Genomic DNA, 21,365 nt, shown 5'->3' with positions numbered 1-21,365 from the left:
GATCATGTGCCAATTTTGTGAAAAAAGTGCTAGTTTTCCCCCCAAAGGAGCTGCCAGAAGATAAGTGCTTGGTGCTGGCAGGGGGAAGTCACTGAGACTATTTCCTGTATGACTGTGATTTTTCCTCCCCACTTTTGGAGGTAGAAGCACCCCATTGTTTAGGCCTGTATAAGCCTTGGGGCTGTGATCTGCCTCTGGGGCGTCTGTATCTGCCTCTTTGTGGCCTGTCTGACACTGGAAAGGACCAATTCTTTGTAGGCCAGTTCCTGCTAAATCTGGGAAGCTGTACCTGTAAGAAATCCTTCACTGTTTGCATAGATTTAGCTTTGTCCTCCATTTTCTTCAACACCTCTTCTGCTTTAACATCAAACAAGGTATTATGTTGTAATGGAGCATCTAATAGTTTTGCTTTAACATGATCGGGCATATTCTGTTCTTTTAACCAAGCATGCCTCCTAATGACAGAACCTGCAGGAGGCCTCTAGAGAACCAAAACCAATTGCAAAGTATGCTTTCCCCACTTGTTCAGCTGCATGCAATAAATCCTGCATTTCTTTGTTTTCTGCACATTCTGAATTTGTCATCATTTTCTGTTTAAACAGTGACATAAGAGATTGCTGATATTTACGCATATGAAACTGACAATTTAAAGCTCTTACAGCCAAGGTAGCAGAAGTATAAATCTTTTTCCCCCATCTGTCCAGGGCCCTTGAATCCCTATCAGAGGGGATAGGGTTTTTTGCAGTGGAAGCCTTGACTCCCTTGGGACCCTGACAAATAGTTTCTGGGTCAGCAGCAGGGTTTTTGTAAAGAAATTTATGTGAATCAGGAACCCTGTAGTATCTGTCTGGCTTAACAGGAGCTGGTGGTAAAGAGTCAGGAGACAGACCGGACTCTGAAAATACATTATCTACAATGTCTAAAACAGGAGGAATAGCAAGGGGCCTGTGCTGAGGTAATAAAAGGAAGTCTCTGAGCCTCTTCTTGGATTCTGAGTAATCCTGGCTCTCCCAGTTGTAATGCTCCTCAAAGTATGCAGGATCTCCCCAAAAGAGTGTCCGTCGGTTGAAAGAAGCACAGGCTAGACAAGCTGCTACGTCGTGGTCTGGGCCTAAGCAAGGTAAGCAGTAAGAGTGGAAATCTTTATGAGGTATTTGTTTCCCACAAGTTAAACAGTTATTCACTTTTTCTGACATCGGCTGAGGCAAGAAAGAGTCCCCAACGGGGTACTTAGCTTTTTAGAAGTCTTCGGTACTTGTAGTAGTAATCTCTGGTTCTGACCGACCGGCACTTGCGAACAGCTTCTGCTTCGGGCGCCACGAGGCAAGAAAGACTGAGGAAAATGGCGTCGGCTGATGCCTTTATACCCGAATAACTGCCGCTATGACGTCGGGTGAAGTGCGACACCAGCCGAGGCCAGACCCAGACTTTGGAATCTGGCCAACCGAAGGGCTGCCTGACGACAGGACAACCCATTTGTAAGGACTGCAGATGCATCCTTGAAGGACATCCACTGATCAAAGTAATAAGGTCTTCGGCCATTTTAAGCATCTGTTTTTTTAGGCATGGAGGCCTGTCCAGGAGAATGCTGTACTTGTTTCTTTGTCTTTAGAGCTGCTTTAGTCTTTGAAGCTGGAGTTGGTTTTACATATAACTGTGTAGGCCTGAAAACACCCTCAGAAGCCTATGCCTGCTCAGCGGCTCCGGACCCATCTGAGGGAATAGCTTCCGAGTGTCCAATACCTTGAGTTTCCAGTGGCCTAGTCGGCTCCACGTGGGAGTCGGAAGCGGCCTGTGGCTCTGAGGTAGCGGGCATCAGGGGCTGCGAAAGCGCCTCACTGAGAACCGGCGACAGGCCTAACGGAAGCCTCGTCATCGGTTTTGGACCTCGGATGCCTGTCCTTTTCTTTTTCTTTGCGCTTTTTATAAACTCCGGTAGTCGGCTGTTCCGACGGCATTATATAATTGAATCTTCTGCCAAAGTAATGAAATGCAAAATCGTACTGACGCTTAATAGTGCGTGGGTTAAATCTAGCACAAAACCGACAACTAGCAACGTCGTGGTCAGGGCCTAGGCAAGGAATACAGTAAGAATGAAAATCCTTATGAGGTATTTGCTTCCCACAAGAAATACAATTATTAACTTTTTCTGACATCGGTCTGGAGCAAGAAAAAAGTTTCCCCAATGGGGTACTTAGCTTTAATGAAGACTTCGGATCTGAAATTTAAATTTGAAAATCTCAGGAGTCGGCCGACCGGCACTTGCGAACTGTTTTGCTTCGGGCACCGTGCGGCAAGAAAGACTGAAGAAAATGGCGTCGGCTGCATCTTTTGTACCCCTGGCGCACTGACGTCAGGGAGGAGGCGACAGCAACCGCCGCCGGACGTGGACTTTGGAACTTGGGCCGACTGCGGGTAGCCTGCCAGCAGGATAACCTAATTGTAATGACTGCAACAGTGAAACACGATGAACATCCCCCTGTTCTTCTGAATGAGAATTAGTGTCAGAATGACAAGAAATTCTTTCTTTTTCTATACAAAATGAAGAAGCAGAACTTCAAACATTAAAAGCATAAATTAATTCCTCAGTAAATGCTAGAAAGTCTTTCCAGTCCATAATAATAGAAATAGGAGAAGTAACAATTTTTTGCTTTCTCTTCCTGTAGGATTCCCTGGAAAAAGACCAACTTATGGCAGGGTCACTATCCCAGAGATGAGACATCCCAGCCTAGCTATGCGGTAGATCCTCATCCACTCTTTCCTCTGGCACTAATGAGAGGGGGTTCTCCCTTGCCCAGTGAGGGCAGCCCTACAGCCTAAGAGGACCTAATTCCTAATTCTTAGTCATTTTCGAAGGAGTTGCACCAAAGGGACCGAAAGACATCAATGAGTGAACCAGGGAACAAAGTCTAGCCACAGCAGAGTAACTCGAAGGTGGCTGAGGAAGTGAGGGAGTCTGCATGACACTCCAAGATTCCCTAAAGCAGTTTTCTTCTTTCAGACAGGGAAAGAAAGAAATGAGACCAGTAACTGCTCTATAGGGCAGCTGAAAACGAAACTTAAAAGATGGGTAGTGTAGTCAAACTTCCTGACAGAAAAATAAAGATTTTGAGGTTAAAACGTAATATCCTACCCTAACAGTAACTCTACATGTGAATGCAGAAATCAAGAATAAGAAAACATTTTTAAACTGTTTTGTCACACAAACACTGACAAAATCCTCCTAAATAACTTTTCCTAGCATAAAATATAATTTTTCACAGAAAAAAAATTTTTGTCAGAAAATGAAGTAGAAGTTTTCCCCACAAGTGTACTTAACTGACCAGCCTTGAAGGATTGTTAGTGGACAGGTAGTTAGTTCCACAAAGCTTGCAAAGGGAGCACACTTAGCAAAAAGAAAGCGCTGACATTTTTGGCACCCAAACTACTAGTGCGTCTCTGCTCGAGCCCCTGGTAGTTGAGGCACATGAAAGCTCCCTGAAGAGTTGGTAGTTGCCAGTAGTCATATCATGGACAGGATACAACTCAAACAGCTTAGGCTACTGCAACATTGAAATACTGCTGAACATACCATGCTTCAGAACTGTTACAGGCAACCATCAAAAAGCCACGACCTCCAGAAAAAAGATACAACCAAAAGCAAAAAAGACGAGTGAGGAAAAAAATACAAACAATGCAGATTTAACAAAAGGGTATAACTTCCCTAAGCACGGGAGGCCAACAATAAAAATCAAACTCTTAGATTCAATAACAACTGTAAAAGTAAAGAGAATAAGCAAAAACTGTAAAACACAACATTCACTGAAGCAAGCTATACAGAAAAAAAAAATGCCACAGATGCTAAAAGTGGGCCAGAGGGGCCAGGCATAAACTACTAAATAATACTCTGCCCCAAAAATACAAGATTTTGAAAGCAAAAAGACTTAATAACTAGAAATAAAAAGAACATCTGAGAAAAGGCAGCATGAGAAAAGGCAGCATCTGAAAAAGAAATCAAAGTCAGAAGTAACTAATTTTTGAAAATGGGCAGCTAGGTACTGTTTGTGAGATTGTCCAAATACTTAAAGAAATGAAGATCTAGAAAGGAAGAGCTTTGTGGTGCATTACTGGATGGGGAAGTTACTATGTACCTTGGGAAAGAAAACTTGAGCAGTCCTAATTGTTTGCTGAATTACGTCTTCTCTGAGCTTTAAAGTAAAACGAAACAGAGCTTCTTTCCTTGCTGTAAGTTAAGTAACATCTCCAGAAACATTAAGGCCGCTGCATCCAAAGAGTACCGAATATGCTTTGCAACAGTTTCTAGCTAGTCTCCACCAGAACTTTACTGTAGATGCTTTCATGGAATTTCTCACAACCACACTCTACTAACAATTTCTTTTCTATTTCAGCATCTTACATTGTGCAACTGTAAATGCTCTTGCCTACAGGCCAATAGTCTTTTCTCTCGTAGGATCACAATGGCTCCACTCCAACATTTAAATGCAGTTCAAATGGAATATTCACATCACTGTACCTAATGTGTCAACATGTGCAACTATCTTCCTGGGTATTTCAACACTCTCTTGCTCTTAACAGTTCCATTACCTTGCTATACCGTGCTTTAATTGTTTTCTTAAAAGCTCAGCTATGCAAGACATATTAGGCATTCATTATGAAACAGTATCATTCCTAGAAATCACTGTAATGCCTGCTTGTGTTTTAGCCTTGATATGTACACAACTATTCAAGCATTTTCTGGATTAATCTTTAGGCAAAGGCCTAAAGACAGAAGTGCTTTTTGTAATATTATTCACATAATTCTTACTTATCACTCTTAATTTACTTATGCTCTTATTTAAACTATGGTGTACTTCTCTATTTAGCTGCAGCTCTAAACACACAGTTCTTGTCTGACCCCAAACTAACAGATCGATTATGTTTGCAAAACCTTCTATGCCTTCAGCTACTTTTGGAAGCCTCTGGTGCTGGTGAAGTATCAAAAAGATGTCTGATGACTCTAAACATATTTATTGGCATATTGAATGTACACAATCTAAAGCCTGACTGAGACCTAAGCTGGCGATTTGAACAGCTGTAGGAACATTACATCTAAACTTACAAGGCATCAGTCATGAGGACTTTAAAAAAATGTGCATGACAATCCATATTCAAATTGGCCATGGCTTTTGCACAATCACCCATTCTGGTATTACTGAAAAATTAGACAAAATTAATGCGAACCCCACATTATCAGCTGGAGTGCAAACTGACTGACTAACAGATCTGAAAAATTGCTCAGTGGGGTGCTACAGAGATCAGTTCTTGACACTCTACTACTTGGGATTTATTTTTACAGACATCCAAGTCAAAATACTAGAAGTGTGTTTGATCAAGTTTGCTGATGACTGCAAACTAGGCATGGTTATCCGCTCATACATGAATACAAAACAGCTATAGCAAGGGTTGGAAAATGCGCACACACAGTATACCAAAAGTGGTCTCAAATTAAATGAAAAAAAAGTTAAACACAGTAGCATTTGGCAGAAAACATGCACCCACCTTATATGTTAAAAATCACACTCCTCTTCAGATCGATAGTCATAAGAGGCCTAGGTATTTATGTGGATACCTCTATCTCATTCAATCACCAGGATTTCCTGACTATGGTAGAAACATATCTGGCCCAGTTAATTTCCAAGGGAATATCTTTTAAGATTCACAGCAGTCACACTGCCATTTTGTATTCTGTGATGAGTCTGATAAGGGAAGAGCAATTTTCCCTTTGGTATGTACAAATCCAAGCATATCGCTCAACTGGAAACCCTCCAAAAAATTTTAACCAAGGAAACAAAGTCTTAAACCCTTCAACTACCATAACAGATTAGTTCAACTCTCCTACTTAGTAGCCTACAGGCTAAGAGGTGACCTCTGTTTTGCTAGTCGAGCAATGAAAGACAGCACTACTGAGCTCCTAATTCTTTGAAAAAACAGCAGCTCTACATACACCTGCACTAAGGACCTAAATCTGCACTAAAAATAAGCAAGATTCACTGGCGGGAAGGTTTCTAACTCAATGTATTTGAAGTCTATGGAAGTTACCACTACAGTTCAAACAACGTACTACTTTAGGCTACCTTTAAGGCTAGTCTTGATGACTGAATGGGCATACACAAACGTTCACCAAGGTAAACACGTACGGCACTTCTCAATTTCGGAGATGAGGACTACTAAGTGCTTGAAAAGGGTGGCAGGAACTTTTTAAGCTTGTCTGGTTAAAGGTGTATATAGCTAGGCATCTTACAGTCCCCTTGATCACTTGACTAGTATGTTATGATCCTGTACTAGTTTGCCCCAGCAGTAGCTGACTGAGTCCCAGTCCCTTCCTGGTCTCTTCCCAGGTTCACTTAAAACTTGCCAACAATCACTATAGCCACAGTGTCTTGGGTCTTGTTTGTTTGTGTGGTCTAACTTCTAGGTCGCAAAATGTGGGTAGGTGACCAAAGTTTCAGTTAGGTCCCTTCTTCCCTAATTTAAACCCTAGGGATACTTTTCCCCTTTAAAATAAAAACAGCACCCACTGTCACAAGATGGGGCCTATCCAATGGCTATGGGCCTGAGTTATAAAAAATATTTGACTTGTAAAGGCATGCCAGAGACGGGCATTATGGCAGCCTCCAGAAGGGTCACAACCAGGCCTTGGTCAAAGTAAGCACTGGATACAGCAACTACAAACTACTCCCACTGTTTCAGTTCCCTTCAGCATTGGGACGCTATCAAACACCAAAACTATCAGCTTTCTTAGCTAATGAAGTGTCATCGGTAGTCAGGGGCTGCATAGGCGCCTCGCTGAGAACCGGAGCGCATGTAGTCGGCTTTAGCGTGGTGTAGTCGCGGACCTCGTATGTCGGTCCTTATCTTTACGTCGTTTACTCAAAATTGGAGTCTGAGTATCCGACGACATGTTGCAATTAAACTTTTTGCCAAAATAGTGCTGGGCGAACTCCGCCAGACGCTTAATAGTGCGTCTGTTGAATGCAGCACAAAAACGACAAGCCAAGACGTCGTGGTCTGGGCCTAAGCAAGGTATACAGAGGGAATGGAAATCCTTATGCGGTATTTGCTTCCCACATGAAATGCAATTATTAACTTTGTCTGACATCAGTCTGAGGCAAGAAAAGTTTCCCCAACGGGGTACTTAGCTTTCAAGAAGTCTTCGGTTGAAAAATATTCGTAATCTCAGGAGCTGGCTGACCGGCACTTGCGAACTGCTTCTGCTTCGGGCACCGCGCGGCAAGAAAGACTGGAGAAAATGGCGTCGGCTGGTTCTTTTATACCCCTGTCGCGCTGACATCAGGGAAGAAGCGACGACAACCGACGCCGGACCTAGACTTTGGAATTCGGCCAACCGAGGACCCGCCTGACGGCAGGAAAACCCCATCTGTTATGACTGCAGCTGTATGCACGATGAACATCTATCAGCTTTCTTAACATTCTTCTCCTTTGGGAGCTTCTATTTTTTTTTTCTTTTAGAGGAAGTCTGAAGAAGGACAAGCAAACAACTTATGTCTACGCCAAGGTAACCATTTAGAATGTCAGAACTCATTGCAGAGTCCAGAAAAGTGGTGATCAAATGACAGAAAATCTGTACTTTGTATAAATACATACATTATATATATATATATATATATATATAGACCAAGATTAATTTCTCATAATATTCCCTTTTTTCCAAGGCAAGGCAATCTCAGAATTAGTATACAGAAAGTTTGTGTGTGTGGGGGGGGCTTCCCCCTTGCAAAACAAAAAAAAAAACAACATTTAAAAGGAGAACAGCAATGTTCCACAGTTAGTCTTCTCCAGTATTTTTTTTTTTCAATTTATTGGCAGACAAATACAAGTCACAATACTTCAATAGGGAGTACTAGACCAACCACCTGAGTTCTGCAGCAATATTTCTACAGGGACTCTTACTGGTATTTAAATGCCTTAGTACTGAAATGTGCACCCCAGGGGTACTTGGGCATATCATGCTCTGGACCCAGGCAAGAGAGACAAAAACTGGAAATTATCACTTAAACTCTGCTTCCTGTACTTCAGACACTTATTAATGTTGTGCACTGACATTTACACAGAGCAATTCCCTACAAGAAATGCTAAGTTAACTCCCCAGTCTGTCCTAGACCTGACAGAAAGGTTGTACAATGTGTTCATTGGACTATGGAAAAAAGAAAGAACAGTTGTGTACACTTACCATAAATGTAGATGTTCGAGTGTATTCACTGTTGCAGTCATTACATTTGGGTAATCTGCTGGCAGGTTAACCTCAGTCGGCCTGAATTCCAAAGTCTTGGGTCCTGCGTCGGTTACTGTCTCCTCTTCCATGACGTCAGGTCGTCAGAGGTATAAAACATGCAGCCGATGCCATTTTCTTTAGTTTTTCTTGCCACCGATGTCAGGTGCCCCCAAAAAGGTAGCAAAAAAAAAAAAAAAAAAAAAAATAATTATATATATATATATATATATATATATACACACACACACACATGCATAAATATAAACTTTACCTTCATCTACAAGCAAATACACCACATAGGTTGTAGAAGATAGAGAAGGAAAGATAAACACCAGAATGACAGGGGGATGGTGGAAGGGTAACCTGGACTACAACAGTGAATACACTCGAACATCTACATTTATGGTAAGTGTACACAACTGTACTATGTTCTTTGTGTTTCATTGTTGCAGTATTGGGTAGAATCCCAAAGCTATGGTTGGGGGCTGGAGCTAAACAGCATTAGGAGCGGCTATAAGGCCCTGCAGAACTACAGTGGCAAAGCTTGCTCTGGATTTAGAGTAAAGAGGCAAACGATAATGCTTTGTGAAGGTGTGAACAGAACTCCAAGTAGCAGCCTCTAGAATGTCTTTGGTTGGTACTCCCCTTAGAAAGGCTGCTGAAGTAGCTGCAGCTCTGGTGGAATGAGACCTAATGCCCTTGGGCACAGTTTTACCATGGTGTAAGTAGCAGAAACGGATGCAGTGGCTTATCCACTTTGAAATAGTCTGCTTTGAAATAGCCTTGCCCTCTGATCCTGCAGCATATGTCACTAGTAATTGTTCAGTGTTTCTTAGAGCTTTAGTCCTGCTTAAGTAGAATCTTAGTTGTCTGTGTACGTCCAAGGAATGCAGAATTCTCTCCTCCTTGTTCTGCGGATTTGGATAAAAGGTTGGCAGATGAATTGTTTGGTTAAGAGCCACACTGGAAACCACCTTAGGCATAAAAGTAGGATTTGTCCTCAGAGATGACCTTGTCTGGTAAAATATGATAAAAGGCTCTATAGCCATGAGGGCCTGTAGCTCTGAAACTCTTCTTGCTGAAGTAATTGCTAGAAGCAGAGCTGTTTTCCATGATAAGAACTTTATATCAGCGGTAGCAGCTGGTTCAAATGGAGGCAGGGTGAGCTTTTCCAACACATAATTGAGGTCCCATGCAGACAATGGTGATCTTCTAGGAAGCCTTAAATTTTTGGCTCCTCTACGATACTGCTTTAGTAAAGGATGAGAAAAGATTGGTGGCTCTGTATTGTAATGAGCCGAAATGGCAGAGGCATGGATTTTAATTGATGAGAAAGATAAGCATCTCAGTTAAGTATTGCAATATTTGAGGAATATTTGGTTCAGCTGTATCAGTTCCTTGTGCTTGATTCCAAGCACAGAATCTCTTCCATCTGTCAGCATAAGATTTTCTAGTACTAGGCCTTCTGGCTTCCAAAATGACATCCATCACTGCTTTACTGAGAGGTGTTGTTTGTATGACTACATGATCAGCCATGCTGCCAGGTTCAGAGTTTGTAGTTGATTGTGCAGGATCCGATTGTTTTGCTGGGACAGTAGTTGTGGTCTTTGAGGCAAGGTCCAAGCTGGGTATTGAGACAAGTTCCTTAAGAATGGGTACCAGTATTGGGGGGGGTGCCAGTTCGGGGCAATTAGTATCATCTTTGGTTTCTCTTGTCTGACTTTTAGGAGGACCTTGGGGAGAAGAGGCAGAGGAGGAAAGGCGTAAACTGATAGGTTTTTCCAAATGAAGGATAAGGCGTCCACTTTCCATGCTTGTCTGTGATAAGTCCTTGTGCAGAATCCTTTCAATTGATAATTTTGAGGAGAGGCAAATAGATCTATGTCTGGGCTCCCCCATTTCTCTGTTATCATGCTGAAGACTTGTGGATTTAGTTTCCACTCGTGAGGGTCCATAAGGCTTCTGCTTAAATCGTCTGCCAGAGTGTTTTGTTTTCCTGGCAGGAATTGAGCTTGAAGATGTATTTGGTAGGTCAAGCTGTGTTCCACAGTGCCATGGCTAATCTGCAGAGGGGGTAAGAGTGTGTGCCCCCTTGCTTGTTTATATACCACATGACTGTGGTGTTGTCCGTCTTTATCAGTAGTCGTCCTGGATGATGCAAGTCCTTGAAGGCTGTTAGGGCATTTTGAACAGCTAGCATCACTTTCTGGTTGATATGCAGATGCATTTGTTTTGGTGACCATATGCCCTGAATGCATCTTCCTGCCATGTGGGCCCCCCAGGCATAATCTGATGAGTCTGTTGTCATGGTTTGGCTGGCAGGGGGTAGAGTGAATGGCCGACCCATGTTTTGGTGACATGCCTTTGCCCACCATAGAAACTCCTCTTGCAGGCAGGGAATGAGAGGAATCATTGTTTCCAGACTGTGAGAATGTTGGCTCCATAAACTTTTATGTACCATTGAAGTTTCCTCATATGCAGTCTTGCATATGGAATCAGTAGTATGCAGGATGCCATGAAGCCCAGAGCCTGTAGAATTTGTCTTGCAAAAGACTGGGTTTTTGTTGCCATCAGTTTGAAGTAGTCAGTTGCCTTTGCTTGTCTGGCATGAGGTAAGCCATCTGGGCAACTGTATTCAAGCATGCACCCAGGAATGTTAGCTTTTGAGAGGGTACCAGTTGTGATTTCTTTTCGTTTATTGTGTACCCTAGGCACGTTAGAAGTCTTTTCACAAACGCCAGGTGTCGAAGAAGAATGTCCTTGTTCTCTGCTTGAATGAGACAGTCATCCAAGTAAGGATATATTTGTATACTTCTTTGTCTGCAAAATGCAATTACTGGTGCCAGGCACTTTGTAAAGACCATGGGCGCAGTATATAAGCCAAAGGGCAGTGCAGAGAATTGTTAATGCATTAAGCCAGCCTTGAATCTGAGGCATCTTATGCACGATTGTCTTATTGGGACATGCAGTTATGCCTTTTTTAGGTCTAAAGTCACCAGCCAAGCATTCTTGCCCAGCATGGGCAGAAGCTGCTGCAAAGTCAGCATTTTGAATTTTGGACTGTCCAGGTATGTGTTCAAAATCGATAAATCCAGTATTGGCCACAAGGACTTGTCCTTTCTTGGTACCAAGAACAGTCTTGAGTAAAAACCTTGTCCTTTTTCCTGTTCTGGTACTGCCTGAATGGCCCCCATAGCCATGTGGGACATAACCTGTTTCTGTGCCTCTGCCCTTTGATTTTTTGGCAGATCTGGCCAACCATTTGCCATTGGCAGAGTGTGGAAATGGAATCTGTATCCCTGTGATACAATGTTTACTACCCACTTGTCCTGGATTATTAATTGCCAATTTTGAGCAAAAAGTGCCAATTTCCCCCCTATGGGTGCTGCCAAAAGATAAGTGTTTGGTGAAGGCAGAGGGAAGTCATTGGGATTGCTTTCTGTAGGTTTGCGCTTTATCTCCTCCAGATTTGGAGGTGGAAGCGCCCCATTGCTTTGACCTGTATGAATCTTGCGCCTGATATCTGGAACCCTTAGGGCATTTGGATTTGCCCCTTTGAGCTCTGTCTGACACAGGAAAGGACCAATTTTTGGTAGGCTAGTGTCTACTGAATCTTGGTGGCTGCACTTGTAAGGAGTCTTAACAGTTTGCATAGACTTAGCTTTGTCTTCCATTTTCTTTAAAACCTCTTCTGCCTTAATACCAAACAGAGAATCATGCTGTAAAGGTGCATCTAGCAACTTAGCTTTAACATGATCAGGTAAATTTTGTTCCTTTAAACAGGCATGCCTCCTAATCACAGATCCAGTAACTGCGGCCCTGCAGGAGGCCTCTAAGGAATCAAAACCACATTGCAAAGTATGCTTTCCAACTTGTTCAGCTGCATGCAATAATTCCTGCAATTCTTTATTTTCTGCACATTCTGAAATCAACATCATTTTCTGTTTCAGCAATCCCATAACATGTTGTTGGTACTTAAGCATAAGAAATTGACAGTTTACGGCCCTGATTGCCAAGGTTGCAGATGTATAAACCTTTTTTCCCCATCTGTCCAGTACCCTCGAATCTTGGTCAGAGGGAGTAGGATTTTTTGCTGTTGATGCCTTAACTCCCGTTGGACCCTGTGAAATAGTTTCAGGATCAGCAGCAGGGTTTCTAAATAAAAATGTATGTGAGTCAGGGAACCTGTAATATCTGTCAGGGTTACTTGGAGCTGGAGGTAAGGAGTCAGGGGACAAGCTTGACTCCGAAAATACATCATCCACAATGTCTAAAACAGGGGGAATGGCTAAAGGCCTGTGCTGAGGGAGAAGGAGGAAATCCCTGAGCCTCTTTTTTGATTGAGAAGTCTTGACTCTCCCAGTGAAAATGCTCCCTCAAAGTATGCAAGGTTTCTCCAAATGAATAATCCTCAGGAGGAGATGCAGATGGAATAGATAGACTCCTCAGCATCAGAATCCTCATAGGGAGGTATAGATAATTCCTGATCAGAAGAAATAGAAACCTGATCTGAAGATTCATAATCAGTGTCTTGCTTAGGCCTCTTATCAGGGGGGATGGGTACCCCTGATCAAGGTAATAAGGTCTTCAGCCATTTTGATCATCTGTTTTTTTTTAGGCATAGAGGCCTGTGCACGTGGCTCATGCGTCAGTTTTTTAAGTTTTAGAAGTTGCTTTTGTCTTTGGTTTTGCAGCTGTCGTCGGTTTGATATACAAATGTTGAGGTCTGAATACATCCTCAGAAGCCAGTGCCTGCTCAGCGGTTCTGGACCCATCCGAGGGAGATACATCCGTCGGTCCAATACCTTTAGTATCTTGCGGCATGCCGGACTCCACATGGGTGGCGGTAGAGGCCTGCGACTCGAAGGTAGCGGGTATCAGGGGCTGCGAAAGCACCTCACTGAGTACCGGCAAACCGGCGACTGGCTCAGGAGAAGCTTCGTCGTCGGTTTTGGATCTCGACTGTCTTTCTCTGTCCTTTTCTTTGCATTTTTTATGTACTCTGGTAGTCTGATTGCTATCCAACGACATTTCTGGGTAGTTAAATCTGTTTCCAAAATACTTTGATGCAAAAATATACTGACGTTTAATAGTGCGTTGGTTAAATCTAGCACAAAACCGACAGCCAGGCACGTTGTGATCAGGGCCTAGGCAAGGAATACGGTATAAATGGAAATCCTTATGAGGTATTTGCTTCCCACAAGTAATACAATTATTAACTTTTTCTGACATCGGTAAAAAACAAGAAAAAAGTTTCCCCAACGGGGTACTTAGCTGTAGTAAAGACTTTGGTTCTGAAACTCAAACTCGAATATTTCAGTAGTCGGCCGACCGGCACTTGCGAAATGCTTCGGGCACCGCGCGGCAAGAAAGACTACAGAAAATGGCGTCAGCTGCATGTTTTATACCCCTGACGACCTGACGTCATGGAAGAGGAGACAGCAACCGACGCAGGACCCAAAACTTTGGAATTCAGGCCGAATGAGGGCAACCTGCCAGCAGATTACCCAAATGTAATGACTGCAATAGTGAAACACGAAGAACATCAGAAGATAATGCCAGTCAACTACCCTTTATACCATCAACATTCTGAATATAAGGCAGGAATTGAATAACATATGTAATGTTGCTTAGAACATATACATGACATACATTGTTCTATATCCTATAATGCTTGTAAATGTGAACTTGTTAATATGGTTTAATTCCTTTTATATAAATGTAAGCCTGCCTAAGAGATAATTCAATAAATGTGTTTAAAAAAATACTGATATCAGATAGGGAATGCGCTAGTACAAGAGGGGGAAGCTGAAATCTCTATTATTCGGTCCAGCCTTCAGGCTTCAGCATGCAGGAGTTCCAAGAGTCACTACTGCACCAATGAACCATGATGCATCAAAAAGCATGACTTCTTACAAGATGTCATAAATATAATTAAGGGTAAACCAGAGATAAGAGTACGGACAGTTTGGGCACAAGGTAGCCAGAACTTTTCTTAAGGCAGTACCTAGGTTCTGAAGCTGAAACAGCTTTCTCAAACTCTTCCTTCCAGAATCAAGGACACTTTAAATATTAATAGTACTGACTTAGAACATTTACAGAATAACACAACTTGAATTAACAATCATTTTCTAAAGTAAAAGGGTTTGCAACTGTAACAAATACCAACATACATACTAAAAAAAATATTTATGAAAGACAAAGCAAAAGTCAGCTGAAATCAGGGACATCCCTGAAAATTAGGTAGATGTGGGAGGTATGGTAGGGCCATTTTTCCCTTCACCAGTGCAATGGAATGCTTACTATTACAGACATATGCAATGTACCAGCGAAGGGAAAATGCATATACAGCAAACCAATTTTGTTCAACGTGCAGCGAGGAATGAATTTTCCTCCAGCATCCTAAACTTGGCTAAAAGTACTTGTCATCCAAAGAAATGGCATACATACACTTGATATAATCAGTAAAGGGGTTAAAACTTTCTGCTTGCCCTGTATACATATTTCTGAAAAGCTTAATTATCTGTAATATGTCTTTTTCTAGCAGAAAAGTACAACAGTCCTGTTAAGTAACAAAAGGAAAAATTCATAGTGTGATTAACAACCTCAAGTAAATTACTTTCATATTACTATAAAGGTCAGTCAATGGACAGCAGTAAGTATATGATATCTGACAGAACCTTAAACATACATGCAATGCAAACACCCATGCTTTAAACCAGGAAAATAACCAGAAAATACACTCCTTGGGCTCTGAGCTACATCAGCAGAAGAACTGTGCATGTTTCACTGCTTTTTAAGACAAGCTCCTGGACCCTTTGACCTTTTGTACTGTGAACTAATAAACCTTGAAAGCTTTCAATAACTACAGCAAGTGAAACATTATCCTCAATTGCACTTTCTACACAACAGTATGGTATGGAAAATCTTTTCTGCAGAACATGTTAAGGCTTTACACATAAGAAACATGCACAGGAAGGAAGAGAAAGCACCAAGTACTCTCTCTTTCACTTACCAGTTTGATTGCCACATATTCGTTTGTGTACAAATTTTTTCCTGGAAAAAAAAAGTAGAATTAGAACCAACAGATTAATGCATTTCAGAACAAGTAAAACCAAACAGTGTTCACACAAAATATAAGTTTAATTTTACCTTACAATTTATGTGGATGCAACTCTTACTAACGCATATTAATAACAGATTATGTAAGACAATGGGATCAATAAGACTTTGTACATACATGCACCAAATGCCAACCGAACTATGGACTACTAGGATTTAAAATAATCATGAGATCAAAGCTACACGAAAAGACATATTCAACAGTAATTTAATAAGACATTTGCAAAATATCAAGACTAATGCACTTACTACACAATCAAGTCATTAGATCCTTAGAATTGTCAGTTACAGTTTAAAGAAACAAGAGCTCTTTGACAACATCACCAAAGGATATAAAGAGTCAAAATTTGTAGAAGTATCTTCTAAAACATTTTGCTTCCATAGCAATGTGCTGAGTCAGTGAATAAGTACAGGTGAATATGCATGTGCGACACTTGTATGCATACATAAAACATTTGTGCATCCATCACTCTGCAGCCCTTGTTCTAGTACTTACACCAAGGGCACCTGGAAGGCCAAAGTACACCATGCCTCACTGGGTTAAGTATTTTTATTTATTTTTTGTTAAATAATGTAAAAGGATAGAGAAAGGCACGCTACAACAAAACCAAAAAGATTTGAGAAGCACTGTGCAGGATTGCAAACAAATGTATGTATTCGGCAGAATTAACTTCTCTATTAAAACTTTCAGAAAGACGAGCAAACAGCACACAGCAAAGGAGAACAACAATCTAAATAAGCAGAAGGAAAGGCAAAAAAGCAGCCTAAACTCAGCACATCAACACAAGACAATGTCAGTGCTGCCAAATTTGGCCGAAACTATCCTTTGCACAACAACAGCACATCTTAGTTGCATTTTGGTGGCAAGACAGAGTCCAACCATAACTCATTCAAAGTAAATAACAGATGTGGACAAAATAAGGAGAAGCAACATATAATACTAATGCACTCCTTTTCTCCTAAAATTCTTAAAAAGTACAGAACAATTTCCAAATGCCCTATTAAAATTCAAGCATACAATTCAAAATTATCACTCCCTGTTGGAGTGGAAAGAAACTGAACTGACAGGAACCATCCTTTGGAGTTAGGGCAATCATGCAGAGAAGGGATTCCACATCAAATGGCTTGCTTTCCTACCATCCAGTACACAACAAAGTCAATGACTGGAGCCAGATGCAACAATTCCAATCCTTGAAGACTGCAGGTTCTTATCCTCTCTTCCTGGTTTTGCACTTGCTGATCAGCTTCTTCTCCTCTAATATCTATATACAGCCTCTCTCTCCTTTCTTCATTTTTTGTTTATCTCTTACTCTTGCTTTAGTCATTATTTCTGCTACTCCCACATCTGCACCACTTATTACATATACTTTTCTCACTCCTATTTCTTCTTCTTCTCCTTCTTAGCCAGTTTGAATTTTCCAATCTGACATTTGCTTTATGAGTGAGTATTGAACTTTAGCACTATGTCAACATGTTTCAATGCTCCATGATATTGTATTCATCTTGTTTTAATAATGACGTGTGTATTAATATTTTACATATATATATATATATATATATTTACATACATACATATATACATATATATATATATATATATATATATATATATATATATATAAATACACACACACACACAGTTACAATAAATTAAATGTCCTTTTCACCAATATACATGCATTTTCTGTTAATTTGTTGAGCTTTTCTCCCCGGGCCTCCACTGAAAACGGATAAAATTATCTGGTCAGACTTTCTGCATGTACAAATGTCAATAAATAAATTAAAAGAATTGCTCTTGGATACGTGAGAAGTGAAAGTCTTTCCCCACAGTTGAACCTTGTCTAGGAATTTGTCCTTTTAAACCCAATTTATTCTTTCTATTCGTAAGTATATAATTATCAAGCACACGAGAGGTTGTGTTCGCTTAAGCAAGTCCCGAAACACGCAGACTGAATGGCCAAAGAACAGCTTATTAAGTCTGAGAGGCCATTTCTATGAATATTCCCTTTTCTTAGAGGTATGGCAATCTCAGAGTTGGTATATGCAAGTTCAGGGGGTGTGCAGAGGGATTGCTCTTCACACGAGGAGGTTGGGGACCTACACTCCTGCAAAAAGAAGTTTTAGAGGAGAAGAGGGATTTTCGAGATTCACTCTTCTCCAGGTTTTCAGTTTTAGCCTGTCAGCACTCAGCATTTTGAGTGCTGACATAACACTAGGGAGCTATTTTAAGTGCTCAAATCCAAGAAGAATGACACACACAACATGGTAAGCTTGTGATGGAATCTTGTAATCAAAAGAGTCACACTTCTTGAAACCTGAAGACATGCTCTCAGTTTTTACACTGTCAAAATCCTGAAACAGAAAATAACATTAAGTGCATCTAGCACACAACAAAATTCTTGATACCAAAAGTAAGAAATGGATCTATCAGAAGCACAAACCACAGCAACAGAGAAGGCAAGCATGTGATGGAAAATATCAAATCCACAACTGAAAATACTCCTAACACTTGTGAAGTTGCTAGAAATGGGCATGGCAGAGCAAGCAGTGTCCTAAAACGGAGGAAAGCCACCAACTTTTTGCTAAAAAGACAGGAAAATGCAAAGATCAGCTCAAAACAGAAATTGAAACTGTTCACTAAACAATATGAAGTCCAAAAAATGTCCAGATGAACACTGAACTGTGTACAGCACAAAAGCCCGAGGTCGATGCTCTCTGTGATCTCAATGAGTGGCAAAACAGATCCAGAGAAGCAAGGAGGACTGTGGAGTATCATGACTAAAGGGAAGCAGTTACAGCCTGGAAAAGTTTTCTCTGCTGAACTGTTTTTTTTTTTTTTAAGTCTTTATTAACATAATGTATCACTATACACTGAAGTATAACACAGAAAGCCCTGAAATATAACAGGGAAAACAAAAAAAAAATGCTACAAAGATTTGTTTTCCTTTTCATGCATTACACAAAAATGTGTTTCTTAAAAATTATTACTCCGTTTAACAATACACAAATTACTCAAGTCCTGCCTTCCCTGAAATATCACTCTTCTCTTGAACATTATGCTGTAGACAATTCCCACACATTCCATTAATTTATTTGTAGTTTGCTCCTTCCCTTTTCTGAAGATCCCACCTCCAATAATTTGATCTCCTTTACATCATTCAATAATTCTGTTGCAGCTAGTTTTGCTTTTGACTTCCATTTTCTAGTAACTGTTTTTTTGACAACCATCAGCATTAAACTTAGTAGGGCCAACCTTTCTATGTCTAGACAATCCAGTTTCTATATCTCAGCTCAAAAGATTCCCAGCCTGGCTAAGCAAAGAGGTATTCCCTGCATCTTCCTCAGAGAATGACAAAAAAAAGAAGGTATTGTACTCACCATAACATTCCATCTGAGTTGTTGCTCTTCATTTGTCTTCAACCTGTGGGTACTTGGATCCGGGACAGATCTGACTCGGCCGCATTTCCCCTCTGTCTCCCTCCTCCCTTCAGATCAAGTTTGCTGCTATCCATAGCATCCCAACCTGACCCAAGACCTTATCCCATAATAATAGGTCTCCAGAAGCATGAAGAGGATAACAAAGGTATGCTAATGTAGTGAATACATCTCTTCTCAGCAGAACACCACCACAGCCCACTTAAGGCACGGGGAAGGAGGGAGGGAGGAATGGCTGAAGACAAATAACGAGCAACAACTCAGATGGAACGTTATGGTGAGTACGCAACGTCTTTATCTAAAGTTGTCTTCATTTGTTCTTCAACCTGTGGGACAGAGTCCTCGGCTACCAACACCTGGGAAGCCCTCATGGAAGGATATTCCAGAGCACAGCGGAGCTAAAGGATGCCCTCTTTCTGGATAGAATGTCCAACTTGTAGTGCGAAATTAAAGTATGTGAAGATGCCCAAGTAGGCGTAGAGCAAATGTCATCCAATGAAACTCTGGACCAGAAGGCAGATGAAGTAGCCATAGATCTAGTCAAATGCGCCTTAAGATATTCTGGTGGGGGTAAAGCTCTAGCTGAATGCACCAGGACAGTATACTGTGAAATCCAACAAACAATGGTGACGTTCAATACAGGTTTTCCTAAAAAGGGCTTAGAATAGGAAGCAAAGAGTTGGTCAGACTTACAAAAGGATTTAGTACTATTCAAGTAAAAGCATAACAGTCTAGGAACATCCAACAAGTGCTATTTGTACTCTCCCTTATTCTGAAAATTCGGAAAGAAAATTGAGATTAATTACCTGATTAATGTTAGATTTCGAGGCCACTTTGGGAAGGAAAGAGAGGTTAGTGCACAAAGACACCCTGTCTTTATGAAAAATCATATAAGGCAGTTTGACAGATAATGCCTGAAGTTCCAAAACCCTTTTGGCTGATGTGATGGCAATCAGGAAAGCCGTTTTCCATGACAAGAATTGTAGCTCTACTGAGGCTGCAGGCTCAAAAGGGAAGAGACAAGAGCTTGCAGAACCAGTGTAAGATCCCAAGGAGCCATTGGGTCCTTAATTGATGGCTGAAGCAAAAAGGTACCCTTCAAAAAGGCTTTGCAAAGCTTAAAAGAAGTTAAAGAAGCCGTGTTGTCGCCTACATGAACGTTAGATATACGAGCCAGTTGGACCTTAACTGTAGAAGAACTGGCGCCTTGATGAAAAATGCTTGATAAAAATTCTAGGACCGCTGGAATTGGGGCAGTAAAGGGATCTAGATCACGCTGAGCTGCCCAAATAGAGAAATGCTTCCACTTGCTGGAATAAACCTTCCTAGTAGAAGACTTATGAGCTGCAACTAATATCTTCTGACCGGTGAAGATAACCCAGGAGTCCTGACTATCATGGGAACTGGAGCAGCCAAGCGATGAGCTTCAGACTTACCAGATCTGGGTAAGGGATCCCTGAGGCATAGAGATGAGATCCGGAACCGGATCCGGAGGGGGTGGCAAGACTCCCATCTGGATCTGTGTGAGGATAAATCTCTGCATCATCCTGTCCACCTTGCTCCAGAGAGGCTGCGGGTGGACCGGGAAGAAGAAGCCACGGACACCAGCCTAGAGAGCCGATATGGGGAATCGGATGGGAGACACCTCCAGCTCTGGGGAAAACCAAGGGGAATGGAGCCGGAGAAACCCATGGCAGCAGTTGGGTGGGATTTTGCTAAAGGCTCAGCCGAGGCCAAGCAGTCAGGGGACCGCTTCCTCGGTCAGTCTCGATCCCTGTGCTTAAGCTTCTCCCTGTCCCCAGTCCTCTTACTGGGAGGTTAAGTTACAGAGGGTGGAGCGGAGGAAGCAGAAGAGGTGGCCGAAGACCCTGAAGAAACCAGGTCCTCTGTAGTTGGTGGGAGAAGGCCCTTCAATACAAGCTTATTCCTCCTTTCTATCAACGTGCAGAGACTGAACCCCAAGCAGATCGAGCAGGAGGTTTTGACGTGAGCCACCCCAAAACTACGCAGTGTGTGTGGCCATTGACTGGGGATAGCTTATGGCCACACTCTGTGCACTTTCTAAACCCCTGTTTGGGAGTCTCTGCCACAGACGGAGAGAGAGAGAGAGACAGAGAGACCCAAACACACACTCGACGCTAGAAAGAAAAAGGAAGAAGGGAAGAAAGCGAGGTTTTTTATTTTGGATTAAGTAACCAATGCCTGAGGGCTAAGTGGAAAGAAAGGGAGACAGAAGAGTACGAAAAATAGCTATAGCCAAAAAAACTACTAACTTACCCAACAGCAATGCTTAGAGCCCGGACCATGATGTGAATGCTAGTGCAGCAAACCAGATCTGAAGGGAGGAGGGAGACAGGAGCGTTATGGGTAGGGGAGGAGATTGAAGCTCGGATCAGATGCTAGAAATGAGGCCGAGTCGGTTCAGACCCAGATGCGAGTACCAACAGGTTGTAGAACAAATGAAGACAACAACTTCAGATTCATTATTTGTTTATTTTTATCCTAGATCTTGGGAACTTGCTGTATCCAAGCAAAC

At 41.7% G+C, this 21,365-nt stretch overlaps 1 protein-coding gene across 7 annotated transcripts in view; it reads right to left on the bottom strand.

Annotated features, from left to right (window-relative positions):
- The window catches only part of CSNK1G3 (casein kinase 1 gamma 3), a 2,843,512-nt gene that overhangs the window by 974,439 nt on the left and 1,847,708 nt on the right, over positions 1–21,365 (bottom strand). For all 7 annotated transcript variants that reach the window (XM_044060767.1, XM_044060768.1, XM_044060770.1 and 4 more), the window contains one exon: positions 15,288–15,328. In XM_044060767.1, coding sequence (XP_043916702.1) covers positions 15,288–15,328 — 41 coding nt within the window. The remainder of the gene's footprint in view (positions 1–15,287; positions 15,329–21,365) is intronic.

The sequence above is a fragment of the Protopterus annectens genome, chromosome 2.part0 (assembly GCF_019279795.1).
Source record: "Protopterus annectens isolate FY-2018-M chromosome 2.part0, PAN1.0, whole genome shotgun sequence".
Lineage (NCBI taxonomy): Eukaryota > Metazoa > Chordata > Ceratodontiformes > Protopteridae > Protopterus > Protopterus annectens.
Note: the sequence above shows the minus strand (reverse complement) of the source record. Positions and strands in the feature narration are given on the sequence as shown.